Source organism: Hippocampus zosterae, chromosome 17 (assembly GCF_025434085.1).
Source record: "Hippocampus zosterae strain Florida chromosome 17, ASM2543408v3, whole genome shotgun sequence".
NCBI classification, from domain to species: Eukaryota; Metazoa; Chordata; class Actinopteri; order Syngnathiformes; family Syngnathidae; genus Hippocampus; species Hippocampus zosterae.
The window spans coordinates 6,460,067-6,473,546 of record NC_067467.1 but is presented as its reverse complement, the minus strand read 5'-3'; the positions used below and the strand labels follow the sequence as shown (position 1 = coordinate 6,473,546).

General features: G+C 42.2%; 1 protein-coding gene across 1 annotated transcript; it reads right to left on the bottom strand.

The window, feature by feature from the left end:
- Positions 1-316: 316 nt before the first annotated feature.
- LOC127590149 (suppressor of cytokine signaling 3-like) lies at positions 317-3,066 on the bottom strand. Its single transcript, XM_052049599.1, has 2 exons — positions 2,866-3,066; positions 317-1,573 (listed from the first exon to the last, which is right to left on the bottom strand). Exon 2 carries the CDS (start codon positions 1,463-1,465, stop codon positions 851-853), a length of 615 nt encoding a protein of 204 aa, XP_051905559.1. The 5' UTR covers positions 1,466-1,573; positions 2,866-3,066; the 3' UTR covers positions 317-850.
- Positions 3,067-13,480: the final 10,414 nt, after the last annotated feature.

Below are 13,480 nucleotides of genomic sequence, written 5' to 3'. Positions count from 1 at the left end.
AATTTAAATATACTGTATATATATTTTTTTTGTTGGACAGTATTAAATGAATGATGCATGAGAAGTGTCTGAGAAGTGGAATGGCTAAATGGATTTAATTTTTTTTTTGGTTCACGTTTTGTTTTTTTGTTTTTCTAAACAGCATTATATTTGGCACCTTGTACATCTTGGCCCCCTGGACATAGTTTAAAATGGTTCTTTTTTGGGTTAATGCTATTCATTATATTATTGAAATATATATGTGCCATTTAAAGTCTCCATACAACAGAGATCACCATGCAACAGGGTGGAAAACAGAGTACACTGATATGCAGCTCAGTAGAAAAATAACATTCTTTATTATAAATTACTGAAATGTTCGTCCACATATAAATAAGTGCAAATCGTTTTGTCGACCAGTCAACCTTTAAGCATCTTTCGTACATCTTTATAAAAGATTTTGTCTTCAATGTAAACATGGTGTTGTCCAACCCACCCCCCAAAAAAAGACAGTGAATTAAGACAATTGTTGTGTCTTGTTTAAATACATTCATTGGCGAGCAAGTGGCGTTCCTGTCAGTGCCGAAAGTTTAAAACGAACAAAAAAATAATTGACCTTGTAAATCTGCCGTAATGGAGGATCGAGTCAAAGTTCAGCCCTTACAAAAGGTGCGACTGCTCTTGTAAAAACTACTCCCAGAATGCACTGTGGGAGGACCCTCCCGGGGCTGCTGGACGGACGCAAATGCGTTCATTGAGGCATCACACCACATTTGTTAGCAGCATCATTAAATGAGGGAAACTGTGCGTCATCTTCGCCGGGAACTTCACTCCTGGCTCGCAGTCCTCCCCTCAGACTTGGAATGCGCTTCTAAATGGGAGACTCGTAATCCTGCATGTATTGTCTTAGAGGATGGGGAAGCTGGTCCCTCGTGGAGGAAATGTCCAAATGTCCATTAACGGTTTTCCTGCATAAGTGCTGCAAGGTGGACGGGCAACAGGCGAGCGGTTTGACCAACTCCAGCGGCAGCTTCTCGCTGCCCGAGTAAATATAGTCCACGTTACGTCCGTTGGCTCTGCTCTGAGGCATGTAGTAGTGCACCAGCTTCAGGATGCAGTCGAAGTGGGGCACGTCGTGAATGTTCTTGGGGTCCGTCTGCAGGTAGAAAGAAGCGGCGTCGCATTGGACCCGCAGGTTTTTGGTGCCCGCCGTTGTTTTGACGCTGAGGGTGAACAGGTGGCGGTTGTCGGAGCTGTCGCGCACCAGGAAGGTGCCGGCCTTCTCGGCGCCCAGCAGGCTATTGGCGTTCTTGCCCGTGATGGCGCCCCAGTAGAAGCCGCTCTCCTGCAGCTTGCGCAGGGTGGCCAGCACCATCTGGTACTGAGCCATGGACGTGAATGTCTTGTAGCGCTGAGGCAGCCGCACGCCGGCAGAGTCCAAGTGGCTGCTGCTCATGGCTGAGTAGGCCTTGCTGAGAGTTACCATGGCGCTGTGGCCGCTATGTGGTGCGGGGCGTCCTGGAGATGTGGGGGCGAGGGGTGGCACCGTAGAAGAAAATGACACTGGGACGGAACGGTACTGAAGAGGCGACACCTGAGGAGGCAAGAGGAAGACCTGGGTTAGCGCACAGTCTGGATAAAGCTTTTCGATTGTGAGAAAATGTCAACTTTTTCATACCACCTCAAAATACTAAATACGCATCATCACAAGAATATAATCTTATTTTTAAAGAATCAGGATACCTCCTGTTTTCTGGGGAAAAAAAAAACACCTGACTTGGTTGTCGTAACATGACAAAAAGATTCTCAGCTAATAGCTTCTTGTCCAATAAATACATCACTAAACTTCTGTCCTGACAATGGTCGAGACAAAATAATTCTTTGATTTGCCCTAAAACTTTGACCCGAGTAAAAGTCCAAAAATCAGTAGTGAGGTGGGCTGTGAAGGTATCCTTGACACAGTTGACCACTTGGCTCTGTGGGGGTACTTCGGAGTGCTTAAGACGACTCCTGTTGCCTTAATTCAAGGGCACGCTTGCCTTATCTAGTTCTAGGGTACATTCAGGGGGGGGGGGGGGCTTTTTGGATCCTGGCAGAGGTAAAAAAATAAAATAGTTTTGGAGCTCAAAAATGATTACTGGAAATGAGAGATGAGAGACCGCTGTTGGCCTAATTTTGATACGCACGGGTACTCCCACTTTTAATTGCAGGAAAGGAACCAAAACGTCATTTTGTGTTAAATGAGATAAGATGTTACAGTTCTGTTTCCCTAATTCTGAACTCGACAGAAACGTAGGCTTAGGCGCCTCATATGAGGTGACCCAAAAAAAAGAAAACAGCTTTCGAAAACTTGACTGAGTTTTTCCTGGCAGTGTAACTAACAAGTGTTTCACGAGGCAGCGCGACTGGAGAAAGCTGCCCGTTTGTCTTGGCATCTTTGAATCATACATTCCTATTTATGATCGCGTGCAAGTCCGGTAAGTACTTTTTGTTTGTGCAACACTCTGCCTCAGGCACCATGGTCAGTTCCAGTAAACTTCTTGTGAAATTTGCACGGGAAGACCTACGCTCGTAGACATAAATACAACTCTGGAAAATAAATAAATAAATAAATAACTGATGGGTACAAAATTATCCATTTGTCTAATTTTGTGATTTATAGTTCCTGCAAATATTATTTGGAACCTCTTTTTTTGCAGACAATAACACCCACAAAGCTCCATTGTTTTTTCTGTTACTTATTGAAAGTGTTTTTTTGTTGTGTTTTGTTTGTGTGTTTTTGTTCTGAACTTTTCCCAGAAGTATGATGCAATGACACCATCAGTAAGATACACATCCACATTCAAAGTTGTGAGCTGGAGAAAAAGATCAAAGATGGATGCTCACCTCTTGCCAAAAGTCCTTTCAAAGTTTAAATCCAAATGGTCCAAATGTTCCTGAGCGTGGAGGCAGCTCCCGGCTTTAGCTTGAAATTGAAATTCCTACCCCCCAAAAAGTAGTTGTGTGGAGTTTGCCGCAAAATTGAGTGCGGTGGAGCAGTTGTGAACGGCGTCTGCGCCCTGCACTGACGCACAGGACTGCCTTTATAGAGAGAGAGATCCTCCTACTGCTTAGTGTGCGTCTGCTGTGCTAGCAGGCCCCACCCCCACTCCCACCCCCCTCCTTCCAGTAAGGCGCTGGCAAGTTGACAGGAAACTCAAGTTCTTTCTCTCTTTCTCTCTCTCTCTCTCTCTCTCTCTCTCTCGACCCCCCCCCCCCCCCCCCCACAGAATGGCAATGAAGCCACTATTTATTATTCATCTTTTGGATACTTTATCACCACGCCTAAACAAACAATATAAAATAAATATAATAATAATAAAAACCGGTCATGGTGCACGTAATTGAGTATTTGCATACTGGAAGTTCCTCTTTATTGTCAAGCTATGAGGTAATGACTTGGACTGCGCCGAAAGGGATTGTTGTGTAATAAGCTTCACAGAAATTCTCGGTAAGAGGGGTTAAAAAAAAAAAGCTTGCAAGCGCACCTGTTGGCCAAAGGGGGCGCCAAATCACATCACACAAGTGGTAAAGTACTTCTACTCTATCCTTGAAATGTTCAAATATTTTTGTAAAACACCCCCCAAAAAATGCTAAAAGTAGAAGTACTTTCAATTCCTGTAGTTACTTCTCACCACTGCATATAATGTAGTGACGTTGCACATTGTCCAATATAACTATTATGCATGCATAGTAACCATAAAAATCTGAATTTATAAACACTAATCATTACAGCTGTTGTTTTTAATCACTGATATTCAGTTGAGCATCAAGTACTTTTAATTATTGGTACTTGTGCTTCCTGGAACTAAAAGGCTTTACTATCAAATATGATGGAACCAAGCACAACAGGTTCCATGGCCTCTTCGAAGTTCGACGACCCGAAGCAAAGTCTTCTTTTGGTCTCTATAACTAGCCGTCACCCTAAATTCAGCCAAGACGCATTCGTCCACCAAAAGTTCCAGGATAAAAGATACATGAGGCTAGGAACATATTTCCTCAAATGGTGACATTGAGCCGGCGCCAGTGCTGCAGTCAAAATGACCCATGTGGAGCTCCAGACAGAAATCTCCAAACTGATAGAAGAGGCATGTGCAACGGCATTCAAAAACCGCTAAAAAGGTAGACTAGGCTGTCGTTGGGATGATGTTGTTGGAATGCCTGGAGTGAGCAATGCTGATTCCTGAGCATCAGGCAAAGAATGTGAATCTTTGGCATTTGTGATGGTGATTAAGAAGGTGCTCGTGCAGTAAGCATGTCAAGGCTTTGCATTGCTGACTCAGGAATGATCAACAAAGTCCACACCGGTAGCAAAAAGCCTCAGGTCACCTTCCGGTGCCGTCCCATGGTTTTCCTGAACCGGCTCACTCCTTCAGTCATCAGTACTGCTGACAGAGCATTGGCACAACAGAAAAAGGTCAAATAATCAACCACATCCTCCGGGAACTGCACACAAGAAATTTAGTGAATCTCTGAATTTGTGGAGCCGAGTTTTGTGAGTGATGATGCACTCTAACCATAGGCAATCAAGACATTTCAATTAGGGGAAGGATTCCAATATCACTCATCTGTCTAGTACACAATGTTCACATTTGGTAACAATGACTCACGATCTCTTAGAGTTGTTCACGTTTGAATAACTCTCCAATGGCCGAATCAAATGAAAATGGCAGACTGTGTCTCTTTTCAGTTCATTGTTTCAGTGACTTTTCTGTGGCTCTGTTCGTGCGAGATAGACCTACCAAATCTCTTATTGTTTAAGTCCAAAGGGCTCAAGGGAGAGGGTGGGGGGCTGAATTTACCTGCAAAATAGAGATGCGCCAATTGAGATCATTTTTGATAGAAATTGCCACTTAGAAGGAAATGGTTGGCTTCTTGTGCATATGCAAGCATGTGTTTTGAGACTTTTTGGGGGTCTACTGCTGATCGCAAATTTTTTTTGGATTTTTTTTGTGGGTCCACTCATAATGAAAATGCAGACTAAACGTCATGCTGCCAATTCAAACTGACTTGGTGGCTGGATTTTTCTGAAAAATTTGGGATGTGCAATTAAGGCAAGTTTCAGTAGAAACGGCCACTCAATTTGTAGAATGCAAATTAACTTAACTGGGACACACCAAGCACGCAAATGATTTTTTATACACACACACCTTATTATAATAACCTTTACCAACAATTGCTGGATCTGGATGGGTACTGGCTCATTTGCCCCTCATATAGAAATGAGCCGTGCTATCAGATGTGAGTAGAGGCGGACTGGCGGCGGGAGGGGGGGGGGGGGGGGGGGGGGCTTGCGGGTAGCTGCCTGACGCCACGGGCCTGATGGCCTGATGTCTTTTGGTAAATGCCAGCTGGGTCCACAGAGGAATCAGGTGTTGTCTGATTCAGAGGGGACGGCGGGGAGGGGCAGCTAGCCTTGGAACTTATTTCCAGAAAGTCCGTTGCGTCATCATGAGGAGACACGTATGGTACATTGTGTCCACGCTTCCCACCCCCTTTTCAGATCTCTTACATTCCCCACACCCAAAATCACAGAGACTGATAGGAGTTCATGAAAAAATGTCAACTGGCCGCCATGGGAAACGGGATGGTTGATTTTATGACATGCGGATTCCAGTCTCACGCACTGTAATTTACACACTTCCTAGAAAGTGACGTTTAAGTACATTGTACTCCTTCAACGGCACAAAGCGGATAAAAAGAGAACTTCTGTGGAAATACTTTGGAAGTTGCACACTGGGAAAAGACCAGACTTGCTGTCCCAATTCTACAAAAAAAATAAATCGACTCACCTTTGGATCAATAATGTACATTTGATTGCAGTTACTTGGAGCAACATGTTGCTTCACTATAACTTGATGATCTTAATGTGATCACATGATAGCGCCGCTGTTCTCTGGTTCAACAACCAGATATACCTTATGTTATAAGCCTAATTCTGAAAATGATCTTCGACCTACAAGCCATTTTAAGTTGCGAGCAAAAATGTTTGTCTGGACCCGCCGCCGTTTGTCTGGACCCGACTCAAGCCCATTTCAGTCCACTGCCTCATTGTTATGCAAAGTCAGTCAGCATGTTTGTGTAGTGAAGTCTAGTGCATGATAAGTCCCTGGTTTAAACCTAAAAAAAAAAACAAATAAGGCAGCTGCTTTTTTCCCACACCGACTCAGAAATGTAGCTTCGCTCAACATTCCCGTAAAAAGCCGCTGGGCACACACGGGAAGTTTGCAGGAAGTCTTCCCTCTGGAATGATGAGCGAAAAAAATGTTTTCATACTAAATATTTGTCATGCAGGCAGAGTGTCAGAGTGCTGCTACAGTCAGAGAGAGGCTGTTTCCTCTGCCAAGGAAGTTTTAATTGCTTGGTTGTTAGCTGTATGGTAGGGGTGAGGGGCAATATTTGGGGACAGCTGGATACTTTTTTTTAAAATTAAAATAAACAAACTACCGGTATATAAATAAAATTAATGAATGAGAAATTGTTTGCAGGGTGGGCTGTCTTTTTTTTCTTTTTACTTGATATTATAAGCGTAGTCACTGTAACGTGCCACGCATGCAGGTGGCCGTTTCCTGGCATCGAAACACACTCATCATCCTTCCTGGTGGCTTCCCGTCATATTAGATGGAGATGTGCATTCACTTCCTGTACCTACCTGTTTGCTTCCTCTTTCATGCACCGCTTGCTTGGGCAACTAGCTCCACCACTACGTGATTACTGGTAGTCATTTCCTGCTCACTAACCTCTCTTGCTGTCGATAATAGGAAGCGTAAAGCCCCGAAGCATGTTCTTGCTTTATTTTCCTTTTTTCCCCCTCCCCCTACAGCACATTCTTTACTCTGACGGGCCAACAGCACATGCTGTGTATTGACACCTGTGTGTGTGCGTGTGTGTATAGGCATGCGTGTCGCAGGATTCCAGGAATTCTCTGTCGAACAGTTTGTTTTCACGGTCTTTTGAAACGTGTCGCCTTCATGGAACTAGAACAAATACAGTGCTACATATATGCTTATCTCCTGGATTTTTCTCATCAGTGACAAGTAGTGTATTACAATAATATGCAACAATACAGAGTTGCAAGTCACAAATAAAGCTCACGCCCTAACTTTGAAGTCTCAAGCAAGTCCTAAAAGTCACTGAGTGAATCAGCTAGGAACTATTTTTCACATTTAAAAGGCCTCAGCTAACTTTAGCATGATCAAGCTAACAAGATAGATAATGTCTGCTCACTAGATAGCATTTTTTTCAAATGCTTTAAATTCTCTCAAGAAACAAAGAATATAGAGCAAGATGGTAGCTTGCTTTGACGACACAATATGTTGCGCAAAAAAGAGGTCAACTAGGTAAGTGTGACGTTTAATTTTATTTTTTTTTTAAGCGTTGTCATCACATAAGGCAAGCTAGGACAAGTCAGGCCGAGAGGGTACATTGAGTTCTTCACATGGCCGCCCCCGTATTACATGAGGGCTACTTAGGCCAGTGGCAAGTAGCATTATTGTCAAGTGTCTTCTGGGAAAAAGCACAATACCTCATACCATTGACGCCAGTCACATTCCCGCATTTTACACTTACTGTAGTGTACACAATAGCAGGTCCCCAAACTAATGACATCAAGATCAGGTTTTGTAACACAATGGAAATAAATGTTAGGTCACTACACCAAACACACCCGATTAGCCGGAGTGAAACAAAACCAAATTAAACATAGAAGACAAATAAAACCAGGTAAATTACATTCACGTACGTTCTAATCCTAATAGGGGAACACATACAAGACTGATGAACGTCATTTACTGTCATAGAAGGTATGGTGTGTGTTTCAACTTTTTGTTTTTCCATATCTACAAAAATGAAATGTCAAAAAACATTTGTTGACAGACATAAACAATGTGGGAGTGTGCGTAAATCAACACCCCCCCCAATCTTTTTTGTTTTCTAGTAAGAGTCAAACTGTTGAGATCTGCAATATTTACTGGACAGCAACCAAATGTATTGCAACAAGGTTCAAATGTGGAAAGAGAGAATTTAGCCACGTTACGTCAAACAGCTGCACTATTGCGAGAGTCAAGTTGTAATTCGATGAGAAACGTGCCAAATGATGCAAAACCATTTTTTTTCATTTCTAATTAATATTGAAGTATAAAAATAAAAAACATTCTTGATTCCCGCAACACGATGACTTCTTTTCTTGGCAATGGATGACTATTCTTGAGCACGATTATGCTCTTTTCTTCCACTTTATAGTTTTCTTCTTTGCATGTTATGAAAAATAGGGCAACATTTGGGTTTAGGTGTTCCCTTGTTTGTGGAAAGGTGGGTTTATTTTGTAAAATACATATGTTAGCGTGGTTTTAATGCTATTTAGTAGTACTGACTTTTATTTGCGTTCTTCTCTTGTTTGTCTAGAAATGGTTAAAATGTAATTAAAATCTATATTTAATTTCCATTGAAAAAAATAGGAATGCGTCACTTTATACTACATTTTATTTTTCTCTTGTGGCTGGATGACTTGACGTGACTTCAATTCATTTAAATAAAAATGTAAACACAACATTGTATTATCTAAATGCAATGGTGTGTTCTACTTTTATTTCAAAAAGAAACGAAAAGGGGAAAAAAAGACTAATTATTTAAAAAAATAAACATTAAAAACTGTGGCAGGTGGGTTTATTCCGTTTTTAATTTAAAAGCGTTTTTGACTGACTAAATTTCTCCTGTCTGTTGTGCAAATCAAAGAAGAGGAGGCCTTCTTAGATATGATAAAAGGCTGGGTTGTTGTTTTTTTTGCACAAGCGCTTAATTTGCTTTATTCCTGGCGTCCGAGGCTTTGCCGGAAAGTCTGTTCGCAAATGGATTTCGAGCCAGCGAGCTCATTGCTGACATGCGACACACATGACAGGTCAAAGGTTGCTTTGTTTGTTTGTTTCGTTTACAGGAATGAAATAAAATGATGAGACACTGCACTGACTGTGTGCAAAAAAAAAAAAAAAAAAGAGCATAAAAGGGTTCAGAACTTCTCATCGTGACTTGTTATGTGTCCCAAAGCGTTACGGGAAAAGATGTGTGGTGACATTAAGAATAGATTACCATGATTAATCAATCCACTTTGCCTTGGTGAGACGCGCACGCCTTGTCATGTAGTCACTTTGCAGAGGAAAAATCATTTGAAGCCGCACAATGCTCAGTTGCAACACTCTGGCCTTTTTGTTGTTGTGTTTTATGCTGCACAACACTGCTGGTGGGAAAGATTTGCGCAATATCCCTTTGAAAAAAAATAAATAAAAGCCATCCTGCTTGCTTCACAACATTCTGGACTGTTCCCGTTTTCCTCATTGACGCCATAGCCAAGCTTTCCTCATAAATGTAGCCCAACTTCTTAATGTGAGCCTCCGTGACACTCAAGGAGGAGAGAGATTCCCTGGAAGTGTTTCGAAAGCATTTACCACAAAGGGTTGTGAATCTTTGCAATAAAAGATGATTTGATGCAGACTGCAAATGTGCCGTTTCCTTCAGAGAAATTATATACAGACATGCATAAGAGATATATCAGGGAAGAAGCAAAAAAATGTGATATTGTGAAATGACAACAGCTTTTAACTCAATTAATTAACAAAGCCAATTCAAAATTCAAATTCATAAAGCGTAATTACGTGACATTGTGTAGTATTCATGTGTTGGATGTGTGCCTTTAAGGGGCGTGAACGAGTGCGTGTCAAACTGGAGCTGGAGTCGGCCGGTTCGTCAGCGTGTGAGCATCTGAGTGTGAGCTGTGGTCTATGTCAGCTCCTTGCAGGAACGATCATTTTTAGATTTGGGTTTGACCCTTTGTTCGATTAAATGACTGGAGGTGCACCAACAACTGTGCCACCCCCCCTTACTCACACGCGAGGACATCACAGTACTGTAATTACGCCACTTTTTTTCCCACTTCGCTCGAGCTGGAGTGAATCTCAAGTAAAAACAACAACAAAAAAGCTGAACAAAACAACAACAAAAAACACCGTATTAAAATGTCATCACAATTTTAGAATTTTGAGAAATATCTTTGGACCGCTTCCGACATCACTTTTATTCCTGCAATAATGTGAGCCTTTTCTTGTAAGTCCTATTTCTTGTTTAGTCCCACCTTTTTTTCTAGCAGTCACAATACTATTTATAAGTTTACTTTTATCACATTTAGAAAAACAAATAGCATGTGTTTGCACCGATAAGAATATGAGGTCATAGCCCCCCACACACACACACACACACAAACACACAGACAGTGAAAAATGCCTATCTGGCAAATCGAGCATGCTGAGAATGGACCATTGTTATTCATGGCGGTATTAGGATTGATCCAACCCGGGCTGCCTGGCACCACCGCCGCCATCCGTTTATCAGTATCGGGTGGCGGGAGACGGAGAAGGCGATGACATAATGGGGATGGCTCAGAATGGACTTAGGTTCTCACTAGCGGGCCTGGAAATAGCAGGCTGATGTCATTGGGAAGATGGCTAATGAATGCGTCTGCGCTGGAATAGAAGCTCGGACGCAGCCGCGCTGATAGCTGAGATGGACGGTTGTGGTTTTTAAACACACACATTATTCATATGCAAAACAGGTTGTTAGAATGGTTACCCGCATAATGATGCCACACAAACACAGGCAGTAATCCGATGCTGCGCGGTGCCAGTAAGTGCGGTGAGAAATTTCCAAATAGACAAAGTGTGCGTCTGCGTGTGTGCGCCTGTGTCAAGGTTAACATGGCACATAGACACACCTGCAGGGATGGATGGATGGATGAAAGTAAAGAAAGATGGACATATGGATTGACGGATGCAAGGAGTGATGAACAGATAAAAAAGATGGATGAGGGTCAAAGACTGGATGAGTTCAGTGCATGGGCAGAGCGATGGTTGGATGGTCTGTGGACCGGTACCGGGCCTCGGTCCAAACAAGTTCATAGAAGAGACCCGATGAGCAGTTTAGTCGCTAATAACTAGCCAGCAGCCACCGGATAAAGTAGCAAATGAATCATGTCGTCTTTTGATCGGTCACATTTGCAAGTAGCAATGATGCTAACGCCGTACGTAGCATCATAACTTAAAAATTATTGTGTTTACTTTATGGGGCGTATTTATTCGTCACATTCATTTCTTCATAGTTCAGCGTTTTATTTTATTCTACATTCGTTGCACAGGTCAAATAACAATGTTTGAAACGATTTAAATAAAAAAATCAATGTTAATAAAATGATGAATTGCTCGATAATCATCTTTGTTGCCAGTAGCGATGCTTTAAAACTTGGCAATTTGAAAGCAATGAAAAAGTGGTCTGCAGAACTAGAAAAGTAATTGAAGCCGAACGGTCTCTCTTTCGAACGAGCTTTCCTCCTTTTACCTGCGCACTCAGTGACTCAGAGGCAGATGTTTCAGGACGCCACACGCCTTTTTCCTCTCCGTTTCTTTGATGCCATCAGAAAGTGATTTCCATGTGACTCAGCACATACAACGGGTTCAAACATACAATGAGATCATACGGGGGGGAGCGCAAGCGGGTTGCTACGAGCGCCATTCTTCATGCTTCAATGGAGCCTTTGTTTGGAATGCAGGTGGGCCTATGACACGACCTGTGACACCAAAAACTATTGCAGGAGGGGAGAAAAAAAAAGCCACAAAACAAGTAAGCCGCAAATATTCATCACACAATTTTACAGACATTTTAGCTAGCGCGAGATTTCAACATTTACAGTCCCGTCTGGCGCCAAAGTGTCCAAGAAGAATAGATCATAAGGCATGACACACTTCCCCTACTTTAATTAGGGAGTATGACTTCATAAATGACAGCATAGTTCTCCATTTATGCACACTCAAATGCGCGCGGGCGCACACACACACACACTCATGTCCACCTGACATCCTTACAGGGTCAATTTAATGCGAAGGGTGATGTGGAAGAGTTCCGAACATCTGACTTATGTTCAGAGAAAAAATGCCTGCAGGCCTCATGTCATCCAATCTTGAGACTATGCTTTAAAGTCGACCTTCAAATCCACTCCATATTTTGTTGGATTTAAAAAAAAAACATAGAAAATAAAAGCTAAAAGAAAATGAGGCCGCATAAAAGTCATCAAGAAAACAAAGAGATAATATTAAAAGAACCTCAAATGGCACCATTCTTTTGGGATGCACAACAACGGCCGTTAAGACACCTTGGAATGAGGACAGCTGCCAGCCAACAACTCGTTTGGATGGAATCACTCGATAATATTTCAGTCATTGTAAAAAAAAATGGTGCTAGAGGCCAAATGTGTCTGTGTAGTTTGTGACTTTTTAGAGGCTACATTATTGGGGTTTTTTTTAAGCGGTCGCATACTGTATTTTTGCATGCCTGCCGCCTCCGTTCAGAGATGGCCTCTTAACCTGAAAGCATGCATAAAGTAAAAATAAATATGCCTTCTCAATCTGGCACACCACTGACAAGAACAGTGATAACAAATCATGGCATTTTTTTATGTAGCGTTTTAAACTTTTTTTTTGTAATTGAAATGGTGAAAAACAGTTTAACAATATATTGCCATAATGTATTCCATCTTTCTGTCTTTGCACGCGTTTGTATACTGAGTCGCAGTGGCAACCCCTGACAGGGAAAAGTCTCTAAATTCACTTTGCAGGGTCATGAACAGAGAAGGCCTCAGTCATCTCTCTTTGTCTTAATTGAAAGTCATACAAAACAGCAATCAAAATGACACACTACCACTAGAACGGACCTCCATTGAAGCCATTTCCTTTTGTTTCTTTCAAAATGGGCGCTCCCCAAAGACAGGAAATTCTTCTGGAGCAGCTCCAAAACCACCGCCTCCATTTTTTTTCCTATTATTGTTTTGCTCCTTCCCTTCACTGTCCCACTTCCCAGCCAGATATCCTAGAAGAACCAGTACAGTGCGTCCTGAACGGCGTGTAAACAAACCACCTTGCACCATTCCAGAAAACCTCTGCCATCAAATGCGAAATGTGGCATTTATGCGGGAGAGACAACGTAATGAGACGCGAGGTCAGTTGTTAAACTCCCACAAGAGATAATAACACTGGCACCACATGAAAACACACATGCGACGAGAATTCCCAAAATGAAAGCCACACACACACACACACACACACACACGCCACATTTTCTTTCTTGCCCCCAAAACAAAGTCCTTCCAGTAAATGTAATAATGAACGCCGGCCAACTGGGCGGTCACATGACGTTGACTTCTGCTAACATATCAAATCATTGACAGAAACCTTTTATTGTCTACACATATTCACACTTACAAGTCATAAAACGCGGCCTGTTCCCATTCTTGTCTGCTGATAAGATGCAAAATAAAACAAAACAATTACATGCACAAGTTCCAGGAAAACTTTTTTTTTTCCTCCTGAGGCAACATTTGGGAAACCCAAATGGATACCGTTACGAGTGTGACAAGATAACTACAGAC

Bases quoted from the DNA above. Each gene is read 5' to 3' on its own strand.
- LOC127590149 (XM_052049599.1), bottom strand. From the start codon at position 1,465: ATGGTAACTCTCAGCAAGGCCTACTCAGCCATGAGCAGCAGCCACTTG.